Consider the following 16235-nt stretch of genomic DNA (forward strand, 5'->3'; position numbering starts at 1 on the left):
GCGAGTGCACACCAATTAAATCTTACTATTCCTGGGGATGTGGGATTAGGAGCTGTGTCAATCAGCGATGCTACAATAGCACGTGCAGCAGCCATGGTTCAAGGCGCATAGAGAGGTTTATCCAACTCCAGCTGCTGCATGAGAATGAGTTTGAAGCTTTTTTTTTTTAACATTTTTTGCAAGATCATGGAATAGGAGCTTCATTCAATAATGCATCCTGAGGTAAACTGGTTACCTGAGGAAGGGCTTTAAATTATGCAGTTTGTGGGGACGACTATTGTAGCAGAAGAGAATGCTGGAACATGTAGCAAGATTACTGTCTGAAATGGAAACATGTCTCACTATCATTTTATCAAGTGCTGTAAGTAACCTTGGTATTTTGCTTGTGTAGTTTCCTTCCATTTTTATTTTAATTTTATGCAAGTAGCAAAATTGAGGAAGGTGCCATGGGATGAATAATTCAGTTGAATGAAAAGGATCTGTTACTTGGAATACAGGTATAGAGACATAGGCATTCTCTAGACTTTCTCCCAAGCTCCGGAATAATTTTAAAGTGATTTAAATACTGAGTTAACTCTTTAAAACTTTTCATCCTATCAAAAAGAAAAAAAAAATGAATGACCTCTGTGGGTAACAACAAGATTATACAAGGATGGCTATAAGCAGTAAATACTATCACACAAGATAGAGAGCAGAGTTCATTAATCAATGTGAAGGTCATTTTAGCATTGCATACTTCTCAAGTTTGATTGCCTGACAGTTTGAGGTGATACATTAGCTTACTAGACTGCCTAGACTTCCAAGTTTGATCCTTACACTTCTCCTTGACTCAACTTTTACCCTTGAACCTTTCCTCTTGAAGTATAAGAAAGAAACCTCAAAGTGGTGTCTGTGCCAAATTCTGCAGATTGATTCATAATGGGGGGGGTGAGATTTTCACAACCTTTTCTGATATCCTGTTCACTAGAATGTTTTATGAAATTGTCACATTTTAAACTACTTTTAAAGCTACAAATTTGCTGCATCTTAAACCTTTTACAAAAAATAATACTAAAGTGGAAGACATATTAGAACAGTATTTTCATGGTTTTTGCACCCTCAAGGTAATATTTAATGACTTGCCATACATATACATTTTTTCTCCTATACTACTTCTAAAAACTTCTGTCATATGTATGTCATAGTCTTCCAGTGGCTACTGATATATTGTTGAAAGTGTTTTTCTTTTGGTCATCATGAAAATAAGGTACTTTAAAGACTAATATTATGACTATTTAAAAAAATGCACATTATTAAGTGAAGTATATTCCAGGTGGAATATTCCAAGATGGAAGTATATTCCATATTTAATTGTGAAGTGAATAGAATTGAACATATATCACTAATGCTTAGACAGAAAATATTTGGCTTCCTCCTGTCTGCTGTGGCACATGCAGGTATGCACTATAACCTTTATTAATGTTAATGAGCTGTCTAGCAGGCATAGCCATGTGAAGAGGGACCCTTTGACATTTTACATTTGCGGCTCTGATAAATGCACTTAAATTTTTAACTCTAATAAAACCCACTAGTAGATTCATCTATCAATTTGGACATGAGTTCTTAATGAATTAAAATTGGAATCTTGACTGGAAAGATACTCTGAAAACGCATGAGATTATCACTGAGTAGTTTCCCCCCTTTTCCAATTGAGGGTGATTTCTCTGGTGCAGAGACTACTGCTGCTGCTGCTGTTGGCCTTGCTTTAAGTGTGCTAGTCCACTATCAGAACTGTATTTCTTTCCTATCTGTGAGTTTGCAAAGTCAGTTCTTCTAGCTGCAACCTTCTGCAGCCTAGTGTTTACCCATCCCCCCTCCCACCTCTCCAAGGTACTAGCTAAGCAGATTGAGCATTCTTCCTGCTAGAGGACAAGAACAGAGAGTTTCAATATGAGCATTGGGGGATTAAATGATGCTATATTGGGATTTTTCAACAAGCAGTTTAGTACCCCAAAATAACACTGAAGTGCTTTTCACCAAAATAGATTATTTGTTTCCTGAACTGTTTTGCAGTTGAGCGTAGAGGTTCGGAAAAATGAAAAGGACAGTTATGCTGAGTAAACAACAGTTGTGTGTGTGTGTGTGTGTGTGTGTGTGTGTGTATGTGTGTGTGAGAGAGAGACACCCACACATTTTTGGGTGCTGCTATAATAAATGGTAGAAGCTAAATTTAATGAAATTTTGAGTTTCAAATAGTAGCTATAGATCATTAGAACAATACTCCGAATTAGTTGGCAGGTATTTTTTGAATACCTACAGTTTCCAGCTCTTTGTTAGGATATGAGGGATATAAGAGAAGCATAAGGCATGTGTTCTGCCTTCATAAAATTTACAATACACAATACTCAGAAAGACAAGATTAATGCAGAAGAGACAACTACACAATGATTTTAGGAATTACACTGTCAGGCACAAAATTATGTACTATAGACAAGTTCTCTAAGACTTTAGCAGAGAAAGAGAGATCTCAATGGACTGGGACATTCAAAGAAGATTTGAACTTGATCTGAAAGGACTTTTAGAAATAGTATGTATAGGAGTGGAGAAGCTATGTGGCATAGTGTATAGAAAGCTGGATATGTGCTTAGGAAACCATGAGTTCAAATTCTGGAACTGACACATTAAGTATGTGATCATAGGAAAATCACCTCAATGATCCTCAGTTTCTTCCTTTGGGGAAAAAAATAGGATTAATAATAATGACACTATATACTTCATAAAGTTGTATTAAGTGAGATAATATCCAGAATGTACTACATAAATATTATTTATTATTCTACAAATGTATATTATATGCTTCTACATATTTACATATGTACTTACATGTGTGTGTGTGTGTGTGTGTGTGTGTGTGTGTGTAAACTTGTAGTAGAGGTAGCATTGGTAGTAGAGAGTTGAATTTAGAGTCACAAATACCCAAGTTCAAGTGTTGCCTCAGATAAGTGTTTGCTATGTTACTCTAGACAAATCACTTTATGGATTTTTAATATATTACTGTTGGGCACCTAGGTGGTGCAGTGGATACAGCACTGACCCTGCAGTCAGGAGGACCTGAGTTCAAAGCCAGCTTCACACGTATAACACTTACTAACTGTGTGACCTTGGACAAGTCACTTAACCCCATTGCCTAGCCCCCACCCCCCCAAATATATATATATAATATATATATATATATACACATATGTTACTATCAATGTTTTCTTATAATTTACTTAATTTTTATTTTAAGAGCCACTGTGTGCTTTGATGTATATATAGTTATTTTTGTGAATTCACTATGGTGCCCATAAGAATAATGTCATTTCCTGGCATATTTTTCTTGATTTTAGCAATTTTTACTGTCATCTTATCTGATGTTATTATTGCAATTCCTGATTTTTTGAGTCACTTAAAGCACAATAATTTTTTCCATCACTTTGTTTTCACTCGTACATGGGTATCTGTTTTAAACAAGCTTCTGATATGCAGCAAATTATTTTTGTTTTGTGTCTCTTACTTTATACTTTTTTTTTGCAAGTGTGAATGTAATCTATATTTAGGGTCATAATGGTAAAGTTTTTTATTTTCTTCAATTAAATACATCCATATTGTGTATATATTTGTGGGTATCTGTATGCAATTTACCTTTTAAGAGGAGGTAAATAAAACAAGTAAACATCTCTCATTCTATTATCACTAATCTGAACCTAGTTGTGTCTTCCAACGATTTTCTCCTATTAGCCTATGTGTTACAGCTCTCCTTGTGCTCACTTTTATTGTATTCACTATCTTTTGTTGTTTTGTCTTTCCACATCCCAGCTCAAATAACTTATCTAACTTGCTATGTCTTCCAAACCTCATTCCTTTTAAAAAAAAATCAGTGACATTAATTCCTAATGCTCCTTTCCACAAAGTTTTGTTTTGATTTAACCCCTTTCTCAATCTTTTTCTTCTGTGATATGCTATAACCCATTCTTAGAAATGCTAGTCCTTGAGGCAGATGTCTAGTGGGCAATGTTTTGTAACCCTGGTCCTTAGGACTTGATTCTTTTTATTTTTATTTTCCTTCTTTGCTTTCCAATTTGATGATGTGAAACCTTTCCTTTGGATCTTTGACCCTCTACACAATCTCTCCAGACTTGTATGCTTGGATTCCCAAATGTTTCCTATCACCTGGTAGATGTTAGTATTAAAACACATCTATGTAGAACCTAGTGTACTAAAGTGTCCTAATGCCACCAATAGAATTAATTGCCAGACCTTTGTCTTCCTTCCTTATGTTTCCATAGGGAAGTCTAATGATGTTACAAAACTGTACCCTTTCATCTGGCTATACACAACCCCAACTCCTTCTTCTGTGGTCTTTTCTCCAGTATTCTATCTTTAATCTCTCACCAGCCTAAAGCTATGGAGCAAAATTGAAAATCTTTCATCAACTTTTCTTCTTGAGTCCTGACCAGTTATTATTTGTCTTGGCCTCTCCTTTCTTCATCTAAAAGGCATTCCTCTCTATTATCTCACAAGATATAGCATTGAAGTAATCAAGAAATGTGCTTTTCACTTGAAATATTGTTTCACTTCTTCTACCTAATATCTAATTTTTACAATTATATTGTTTACTCCTTAGATTCTTTGTGGCACTGAAACTGTCTTCAAAAATGAAAGAAAAATGAATAAAAGACAAAAAGACTTTGCCCCCCCATTCAGGACTTTGTCTAGGCCTACCCATATGAAGACAAACATTTCATTTCTTAGTTTTTCAGTACTATCTGAAAGTATTTAACTGCTAGCTGTTTAATCAATTTGCATATTCAATATCCAACTCACATCTGGGATCTTTTGAGGAATGATTTGAATTCTTCCTTTTACTGAATATCCAATTATTTCCTTTGATTTTTAGGCTTAGATTTGAAAGATGTGCTTTTTGTAGTGACAAATTATCTCTTCAGAATACTAATTTTAATTTTCCTTCTGATTATTTACGACCAAGAAGTTTTCTTATGCCTTTCTCCTTGGCTTTCCTTAGAATTTGAAGGGATTTTTTTCCTCCCTTGCTACCAACAATTAGTCTTTCTTGATGCACTTCTGAAATCTGACCACATTGTTCCTTAGTGTGCTGAACTTGGAGGGTTTTTTTTTTTCTGTTGGTGTTCTTTGGAGTCTCTTGGTCTTCAGTCTACTATTTTCTTTCAGTGCATCCATGAAATTTTTCTCTATTATTTCTTAGAAAATGAAATCAAAACTTTCATTTTTTTAATTTTATTTTTCTAGAAAGTCTATAATCCTTAAATTATTCATTTCCATTCTATCTCCATGTTCAATATTCTTATTTTGCTCAGCTCTCGTGTTTTCTTCCAAACTTAAAAAAAAGTTTCATTATTTTTCTTTCTGCCTTATTTTTGTTTTCCAATTCTGTCATCCTCTTTTTCAGAGAATATACTATTAAGGAGAATGTCTGTCATTTGTTCTACATTCTCTAGTCTCTGTTTAGATTTCCTTATTTCTTCCTCAAGAGCTCTATTGTTGTCCTTATCTTTTGTTAATCATGTATTCTTTGATTCTTCTTCTGAACCATCCTACAGATTCTTGGAATTACTCCACCATAATTTCAAGAGTCTGCAGAATTTGCTGTGTTACCTCCAACTTCCTCAAGAGATTTTGAATCAGTTTCAATTGTGGTAAAATGCATGTTGATTGAGATATATCTTCACTATTTATGCTTTTTTTTTTATTTCACATCTCTTCCTTGGGAAGCTTATGTCTATCTTTATAAATCACTTGATGATTTCTCTGTGATGTCCTTGAGGAAAATGTACTTCTTACTGCATATCCTTTTTCTTCTGAAATCCCGATATTATAATGCTTTTCCCCCCAGCTCTTGCTTCCTGTTCCCTGTTGTCTCAAACTTCCAGGATTATCTAAAATTTGTTTGTCTTAGGATTTGAGGGTGACCAGTTGAGACACTAGTATAGGAAGACTGCAAGTGTCCTCTGGAACTGGGACTGTTTTCCCTTTTTACCATTTCCCCCATTTTACCATTCTCACTACTCTGAAATCTACTCTACTCTCCACAACTATCTTTCCTACGGGTGGATCTGGGAAGGACCCATCAGGACATAATGAGCAGGATATTCCCAGAAGCCTTTGCACTTGTGTTTTTTTTTTTTTTCACAATTCTCTCACAACACCTACTGGCTGTCTTTTTCTTCCTATGCTGTTACAGAGTTGTAGCCATGGTTAGACTTTTTTGATAACTTCTATCCTCCATTTACTTGCCCACCCTTCAGACTGCTCCAGAGTAGCTCCCTTTCTTTGTTCTTGAACTATGTGATGACTCTAATCCTGAGTCTGCATAAAGACTCCACAATACTTTCCAAAGGAGTTACTTCAGGTAGTCATTACCTAACATTTCATTAGGTACAAGGTTTGCAAGGCCTCTCTGAAGGAAAGGTTATGGGACATAAAGGAAATTTAGGAACTTAGACCCTACAGAAATTCCCTGAGCGGTGAATTAGTGAGCTATATTCCAGTTATTTTTATTCATCTATCAACTGTCATTTGTGAATCTATCATCTATCATTCTATCTGTTTATATTATTCATTTGTGAAACACTGGATTTGGATTTAAGAAGATCTGAGTTTGTTGTTCCTGAGATATATACTAGCTTTGTGTGACCTTGGGCAAATATCATCTTCCTCAGGACCAATATTTTCATCAATAAAATGGAGACAATAACAGCACCTAGCTTATAGAATTGTTGCAAGGATATATGTGAAATCATATAGAAAAACACTATAGAAATGTTAGCTATTGCTATTTTAATAACCTCTCAAGCTCAGGTTTTTCTTAATAGAGATAATGATAGCAACTACCTTATAATATTGTTGTGAAGACTAAATGTAATAATATATGTAAAGTGCTTTGGAATCCTTAAAGCACTATATAAATCTTGCCTAATAAAGATGGAAAATCATTTGCTGGAAAAATTGAAGGAAAAAGGAAAAGGAATTACAGAATATGAGATGGGTAGGTAGTGTCATGGAAACAACAAACATGAACTTGAACAGACTTTGCGAGATAGTGGAGGATAGAAGGGCCTGGGGTGCTATGATCCATGGGGTCACAAAGAGTCAGACACAATAAATGCAAAGTAATAAATTGTTAATGGTGTTTCATTGAAATACTGATTTCTTTACCTTGTGCAGTTACCACTGTCTGGCTAATTGGCACTCTTGCCCAAGTAATACTTTGCTACTGGTAATAATAATGATAATAATGATAGTAATAATGTCTCATATAATTTATACTGCTTTACAGTTTAGAAAGTACTAGACTCCTAAGAAGACAGCTAGGAGGTGCAGTGGATAGACTGCCAGATCTGGAGTAAGGAAGACCCATTTTGAGTTCAAACCTGGCCTCAGACACTTATAAGCTGTGTGACCCTGAGCAACTCACTTAAGCTTGTTTGCCTCAGTTTCCTCATCTGTAAAATGAGCCGAAGAAGGAAGTGGCAAACCATTCTAGTATTTTTGTCAAGAAAACTCCAAATGAGTTTGTGAAGAGTCAGACATGCCTTAAAATGCCTATAAAGCAAGTAGTTCAAGTCAATTACCTTTTTCTTCTGGATAAAAATGAAGAATCATAGGTTTAGATATAGAAGATATCTGTCAAGATCTCTAGGGCAATTCCTCTTTTTTTAAAGAAAAAACTGAGACACAGAGAGTTTAAATGACTTACCCAATGTGATAGAGATAGTAAGTGACAAAGAGAAAATTTTGAACTCAGGTCCTACTGCTTTAAATCCATTGGTCTTCCAAATGTATGTCCTTCAATTTCAAGTCAAGTACTTTTTGACTCACATCAACATTACTCAAATGTGCCATGTAATTTTCTCTCCATATTTATGATAGTTGAATTTATATTTTAATTATACATAGAGAGATCCTACCTCCTCTATAAGACTGTAAGCTCTTTCAATATAAAAACCACTCCTCATTCATTGTTGTGGTTCTCCTAGCATCTAGCACAATGACTTACACCTAGTAGTTACCCACTAAACCTTAAGCTTTATGAAGGGAAGGGATAGATCTTATACAAACTTTTTACCTCACTTAGCAAAATTCCCTGTATAAGAGCAAGCAGTGCATATTATTTCAGTAAATGTTGAATGAAAAAGTGACAGGCTTAATGATGTTTACTTAAATCAAATTGCTCATGGTAAGAATGGATATTGGTGGAATAGAGCTATTTCATAGGTTTTCAGTAGCTGTTTTATGTTATGTATACTCTGATTATTTTTTCCCTTTTATGGCTAAGCTTGTCAGCACCTTTCAGAGGAGTTGGGAGATAAAGGACAGGGCTACTAAAAAAGCTGCCATGAAATTATGCAATTTCAGGTTGATGTTTTCAATTAAGTGCAATCCCAACACTTATATCTTCATGCTGTTCTTCTATTCTTTCTCTGTGCCTCCTCTCCCACCTCCCCTTGACCTTAGAAATTTTGCTTTCAAACTTAGGCCACATTTTACCTCTCTCCATAACATTTACCTTTTAGATTTCTGGCCTTGACCAGAAATCTTACTAGGTTCCTAGACCTTATTTGCTTCCATTTTGCCCCTTTGTTAATCATTGGCAGATGTCTGACACATATGCCCTTTGAGAATGGGAGTGGAATGAGGACAAGAAAAAGTTATTCCATAGACTAATAAAAATCTCCCTTCCTCCTCCAGCTATAACTCTCACCCTTCTTATTTCAAAGAAATAGCTCTTTTTTTCAGTGATTGACATTCTAATATATAATTATTGGATTTAATTTATAATCAGATTACTGGAAGCCCTTTTGGTTGAAGATTTGGTGACATAGATATAATAATAGTTATTCATACCTACAGTGTTTTAACTTTCTAACACACTCTTGCTACAATGTGTTGATGAAAGAAATAGTACAAGTATTGTCCTCTCAAGTTCAAGGTGAGGAAACTGAGGTTTCAAGAAGTTAAATAAATTGCTTAGGCTCTTACAACTAGCAAGTATCAACTACGGAATTAAAATTTAACTTTTCTAACTCCAAATCCAACCCTTTTTAACCACTTGAATACGATCAGTGGATTTTTTTCTAGTTAATGTTCATTTTTTTTCATTCAGGATTATGCTTAACTTTGCTGGGTATAATATTTTTAGCCTCAATTCCAGTTCATTTGCTCTTTGGCATATAGTGTCCCAAGACCTGTGGTCTTTTAGTGTAGCCAGTGCTGAGTTTTGTGTGATTCTAACTGTGGTACCACCATATTCGTTTCATTTCTTGTTGCTCATAATATTTAATCTTTAAGCAGGGGGTTTTGGAATTTGACTATTATGTTACTGTTGGGTTCCTCATAAAAGCTCTTTCAGATGGTGATCGGTGAATTTTACTATTTCTGAATATGTAGAAATGCATGATACTACAATAAAAGAACAAATTTATGTTACTATTAAGTTAACTTTGCCCTGATGTGTTTGTGGTCTCATGGTACATAGATGAGATGGACCCTAACATTGAAGTCCAGAATGTTTTAAGGCGAAGGCAGAAATTATACCAAAGAGGGCAAAGATAGGAAAAGTAGCCTGGCTGATCAAAATGTGTATAAAGGAGCTTAATGTTAGAGGAGATACACTTGTAAGAACACTAAAATGTGCTAGCCAATGGATCTCAAGGACAGGAGAATATCAAAGGTATATGGAGGAGGAGGGAGGGATTTCAAATTTTATCAATGAAAAAAGCAAAGCAAAACAAAACCCAATACTCGGCTAAAAAATCAACTACCAATTTTATGTCTATTTTTTAATCTATAAAATTTGTTTGTTATCTCTATTCACAAATTAAGAACATAATTAATGAAAATTTTAGTTAGTGACCAAAAAATTTTTGTAAATAATATTCAATAGTGGACCATATCTTTGCCATTTTACAGTTGGTTGAAATATAAAGACTAGAAGGGCTTATTGTACATGACTGTTTTTATGATTTTATTATTAAAAAAAGAAAAACAAAACAACTTTGGTTTGGTAGAGCAAAATGTCCCCTTAATGACTTTTTCAACAAATTGACAACAAATATTGAATTAATAATTCAATATTCCCTAAAGACAAACAAAAAACAGTAATGTTATTCAAGAACAGTATGATCATAAATATCTGGTGAAATGTAAAACTGGGAGATGTATGCCTTGTTCACCAAAGGTGTTCACCACTGGTGATGTAAGAGGTCCAGAGGAGAGTCCAAGCTGAGGAGTGTCCTTCTGTGAATACTGAAGTCCTCCATATAGTTCATTGTATTGATTTCATTAATTCCTGGATCATTGGAGAGACTTCTGAAAGAAATATACAACTACTCACAAAGGTAGTAACATTTACAGATCTGTATAAGAAAGATCAAATTGATGAAGACTATCTATTGTTCATATATACAGAGCTCTGTGTGTATTCATATGTATGCATTCATCTATAACTCATATTATATATACATATATGTATGTGTATATGCATGCAAACATATATAGATATGCAAATGTAGATACCTATCTGACCCAGGAAATATAGATAGAGAAGCAATCAGGCCTAAAGTTGAATTAGAGAATGAGAGTGCATAGGATTGACTTTGGGAAATTTGAGAGCAGCTTTAATGACCTCTACCTTTCTCATGGAAACAAAGGCCTATGAAGCAGTACATTGTCATATTCTACTACTATTATTGCTGCATGATAGTAACTTATGGAATACATGATTCTCCAAACAATTTAAAATTAATATCATAGAGAGATTTTCAGCAATATACATGATGCAACAAGCAAGTTGCCATATATAACCATCTTAGACAAGAGCAGCAAAAGATTATCTTCAAGGAAATATATGATAAAAAGATTAAATGGGATGGTCATTAGGCAAGGATGAGGGTGCCAGAGTATTCCTCTGGTACCTTTGGCATTTCAGTAGAAAGTAAAGGAAGGCTTCTAAGTATGTTGAACAATCTCTCTTTGGCAAACGTGTGGGAGGATACGATTAAGAGTTGGACAGGCTAGGGAGGAATGGATAGGTTTCAATAAGATCCATTGAATAGATCTCCAAGATTGTTGAAATCTCAGATGCACTTGAATATTAAATTATCAGAGAAGAAAAAAAATCAGTTAATTCTAAATAGTTATGAAAAGTTTTAACATAATTTAATCTGCAATCAATTTTTTAAGACATAATTTCTCTTTCTAAATGCTAGGACCTCTTTGACAGAACAGAGAAGTTCAAAGATACTCAATCTTCGCTTTGAAACCTTTTTTATACTCTGCTTCTAAAAATTATCCCGATGCATAAGAATGATGATGCTAATTTTGATGAATCACCAATGAACTCTCTTATGTTTATTAAATATCACAACTAAATTGATAATTCATTCTAGACAAACACTATAAATAATGTGATATTAAAAAACAATAATAATGTAAAAGAACAGTACTCAGACATCCCAGAAGACCTTTATGCCCTGTACCTTAAGGACTGTTGCTCTAGACAGTAGTGGGATTTTTTTTCCCCTCTATCAGGTTAAAATAGAGCCCATCAGCAGAACTTATTTAAAAGACTCTTAAACTGTTGAGCTTTAAATTGACTTGTGCATTCAGGAAAATGATCTAGAGGTCACTGTTGACAGTTCAATGAATATGTTGTTGCCATGGAATGTGGCAGTTAAAAAAGGCTAATTTCATGCTGTACCACACTTTAAAACATGATAGTAAAACTCACAAGACAGTATGATGATGACCTTGTATTAATCAATTGTGTATCCTAAATTATGAATCCAGTTTTGTTTGTCTCAGCTTAAAAAGTACTTTGCCACATAGGAAGAGGTTGAAAGAAAGGGCAGCTCAGAGGCTAAAAGCTTCAGGCCCCTATAAACAAACAGTGATTGAAGGGGGTTGAATTATTTATCATCTAGAAATGAGGAGTGACATGAGAGATAGACACAAATTAATGAATGGTTTTGCAGAAATCATTTGGTCATTCTTCTTCATCTGATCCCTTAATAAGAGAACAGGAAGACACTTATTGAAATTGAATGACAGAAAATTTTAGATAGATGGAGGTAACTCTTTATTCTTTATACTGTACCTCTATGAAAGTCGTCATCATTGAATATCTTTGAGATATATTGTTCAAAATGTAAAAATTTAAAGTGGAACTATTTAATCATTGTGCAATGTGTCAGTTTTTATTTTGTTGGTCTTATTTTGAATGTGCTAGGCAACATTTCCTGCCAATGAGTGCAAGTTTTCATCTTTTTTCACACCTCTCTTCACCAACTGACCAGGAGTGCACATAACGTGTCATTCTTGGATGACTATTGAGCTATATAGGTATGTCCTTGGCATTATCTTTGATTTTATTGTATGACCTTAAATAAGGCTTATCCAAGCTTTCTCATGTTTGAATTTTATATTAGAATGGTAGCATATTCTAAGTAATAGTTAACAGAGCAGATCATGAAATATTTTGCTCACCTGGAATATTAAGCAATTATAGGCATTCATCCCAAGGTTGTTTGTAAGACTGTAATTCTGACATAATGAAGCTTAAATTTTGCATGCTTTCTCATTATTAAATGGATTAATGAGACAATATTTTTAAAGTGCTCAGTGCAGTGCCTAGCATATAATAGGACCTATAGAAATGATTTGTGTTATTAATAATAAAATATAATATAATATAATATAGCTATTATTATCATCATCATCATCATCATCATCATCATCATCATCTTTGATATTGTGGGATGTCCACTAGCAGCAATGGAGCTGACAATGTTTCCCTCAGTCACTGTGACAGATCACCTACAGTAATGGAGCACTTCTTGCCCTTAGCACATTTTGAAACATTGTAGAAGGAGAACTGAATTACAGCCTGAGAGTTTAGATTGAAATCTTAACTCTGCTTGCTTCTTTTGTCACCTTGAACAAGTCACTTCCCCTCAAGACTTCATTTTTCTAATCTATAATAGTATATAAAAGACTTGGACTAGCTGATTCCTAAGGTTTCTTCTACTGCTAAACTTCAAGTAAGAGGGACACACTGGAAAAGTCCCAATAAACTAAGTTTTATTGTTTCCTATTATTTACACATTGAAGTTCTTACATCTAACATGAAAATATCTCCTGGAAAATTTCATAGAAATGTAATCCTCCGCTCCAAAAATAACGATTTAAGCTGCCAGTGCACTAAAAGAATAAGCAACCATATTATCCCATTTCTTTTTTTTTCTTTTCAATTTTTAAAAATTTATTTTCCTTTTAGTTTATGGAATAAAACAAGCATTTCCATAACATAGTACATTAGAAAGATGATTGCATATGAAACTGCAAATTTATTATGTGTAATTTGCTATTCTTTTTACATATAAAATAAAGTTATCATGTAAATTTCTTTTTTCTTTTCCCCCTGAACTAGAGATGGCTTCTATTAGACAGAAATATGTGCGTTATGTTATATATGCGTATATACATATACATACACATATATATGTGTATGAATGTATGTATGTAAAATCATTCTGTACATACTTCTATCCATCAATTCTTTCCCTGGATGCAGATAGCATCTTCCTTCACATATTCTTTGTAGTTAATTTGGTTATATGTAATAGATAAATTGACTTATTCACTCAAAATTGGTCTTAAAACAATATCACTGTTACTATATGCAGTATTCTCTTGGTTCTGCTCATTTCACTCTTCATTATTTCATGCAAGTCTATCCATGTTTTTCTAGAATCAATGAGCTCATCCTTTTTTATAGCACAGTAGTATTCCATCACAATTATATGCTGCAACTTTTTCAGCCATTCCCCAATTATCCTATTTCAATAATGTCCCCATTACACTATTCTTATTATCATTTAATGCACTTGTATCATTCTTCCTGTGTCCACCTTTTTAATTTGTGTGTCAATGGCTCTGCCCAACTAACTTTTAACCTTTGCCCCACAACCCTACCCTCTGAAGAAGGAGACTTCTAATGTGTTTGACATTCAGAGCATCCTTTTTGTTGTTGTTGAGTTGTTGTTTTCAGTCATTTCCAACTCCTTATGACTCCATTTGGAGTTTTCTTGGCAGAGATACTAGACTGTTTTCCATTTCCTTCTGCAACTCATTTTATAGACGGTGAGACTAAGGCAAACAGGGTTTGCCCAACTAGTAAGTGTTTGAGGCTGGATTTAAACTCAAATCTTCCTGATTTCAGAACTGGTGTTCTATCTATTGCCACCTAGCTGCCCCCAGTAGCACCCTAAGGCTAGCAAATTCTTACTACCCATTGTTCTCCTTATCTCTATACTACTTGGTACTAGGTTGTTTAGACATGATTTATCATGATTTCCCCATGTCAGCCTGATGTTTTCATTCTTTTCATCTCTATCCCATCCATACTCTAGCACTGCTTGGTCTTTCCGCTGTGCTCTCTGGAGTTTCCATTCCTTAATAAACAAATTTCTTTTCATTCTGCATTTACTTCTCTTATTCATGTTGTATTTATTTGCTGTCACTGAGAGCTCACTTCCCTGAGATGGCACCATATTTATGTCCATCTTCTCCAGTAGTGTTCACCCCTGCTGATACACTGAATTTAGAGGGGAAGTTAGAATATTGTTTGTTTCCCACAGCCACTTCCATACTCTACCTTTGTTGCCATCACTCAGCAGCTTCTCTTCCTTTTGAAGTTCATTCTATTAAATGTTTTAACCCAGCAAAGGTTATTTTGGCTGTTGTTTTCCAGACCCTGGGTCAGACTCTCTCTTTTCTTGAGGCATTTAGTCCTGACTCAATCTCTGCTCATCCTTAACTCCTATCTTTATACTAACGGACTTCCATGTTGTTGCTTCCACAAGCTCCCTAGCCTCCCAGATTTCTCAATTTCTTCAAACCTACTCCAAAACTCCATCTCAGACTCAGAGTTGTTTACATGCTAAATACTGTACCATTACATAAAACTGTACTACTTCCTTGATTACAAAAAGGAATAACACTGACATTCATCTAGCTCATCATGACCTCCTACTATTCCATCTGCTCCTATGTTTAATCCATCCCAGATCTCTTTTTACATCTCATTATGACCACTAATCTCTCTACCACTGAGTACTTCCAGGCTATAATCTATGCTCTAACTTCACTTTCCATTCCTTCTATTCTTGACACTGTATCAAGCCACATGGTCCTCTATTTTCCCTTCAGTATCTCTGCTTATCTATATGCTGCTATATGGAACTGGAGGAAATCACATAAATGTATTCAATGAGTACACTACACATTTATGTTATCCAACTTTAACTGGACTCTCATTTATATAAAACTATTCTTCCATTCCTCCCTGATTGATTCCATATCTCATGCCCCATGGAAGCTATTCCTTCTCTTTTCTCCTTGTGCCTCTCACGTTTCTCCCTCCATCTGCACCTCAAGTGAGAATTTCTCCTTTTACTGTGAAAATTCAACCTGAGCTCCTTTCTACTTTTTATTCATCTCAAAACTCATTGATATCATCTTATACTATCTCCTCTTTTTCTCTGATAATGAGGGATCTCTTTTCTTGCAAAGGTCTTGACTCTTCTATTTCTGCCACAGATTTCCCTTTCAATAATTCTCTTCTTTTTTGAATCTTCAACCTCTTGCTATCTACTGCTTCCTCCCCTGCCCACTTCAAACATACCTAAGTGTCCTCTTTCCTTAAGAGGAAAAAAAATACCTCTGTATGCTATACTATCCCTTCCACCTATAATTTAGATGATTCTGGCAAGTTATTTGATCTTTGTCTGCCTTAGTTTCCTATTTTGTTAAATAGTGATAATAATAATACCTACTTCCCAAGATTGTTTTGAAGATCAAATAACATCCCAAATTCAAAGAATCCAAAAGAGAACTCAGTATCTTGCCTCTCCAAACTATGTTTTCTCCAAATGTTCCTATTTCTGTTGAAGATAAAGACATTCTTTCCGTTAGACAAATTGATAATCTCCACATTTTGCTTGCCTTTTCACTTTTCTTCCAATGAGTTGGCAAATCTTGTTTTGTTTTATTTTGTTTTGTTTTGTTTTTCTCAAAACATTTCTCATTCTTCATTTTCCTCTTTGCAGCTTTTAACACTGTGGATCACTCTCTAGTCCTTGATACTATATTCTCTCTAGGGTTTTAGGATATCACTC

General features: G+C 34.6%; 1 protein-coding gene across 1 annotated transcript in view; it reads left to right on the forward strand.

The window, feature by feature from the left end:
• Nucleotides 1-234: 234 nt before the first annotated feature.
• LOC114046106 (unconventional myosin-XVI-like) overlaps nt 235-16235 on the forward strand; it is a 682808-nt gene continuing 666807 nt past the window's right edge. The window contains exon 1 of the mRNA XM_027866360.1: nt 235-361. Within this exon, the coding sequence (XP_027722161.1) occupies nt 334-361 (28 nt within the window). The 5' untranslated portion in view covers nt 235-333. The remainder of the gene's footprint in view (nt 362-16235) is intronic.

This window comes from Vombatus ursinus, unplaced genomic scaffold (assembly GCF_900497805.2).
Source record: "Vombatus ursinus unplaced genomic scaffold, bare-nosed wombat genome assembly UNPS02014781.1, whole genome shotgun sequence".
Taxonomy (NCBI): domain Eukaryota; kingdom Metazoa; phylum Chordata; class Mammalia; order Diprotodontia; family Vombatidae; genus Vombatus; species Vombatus ursinus.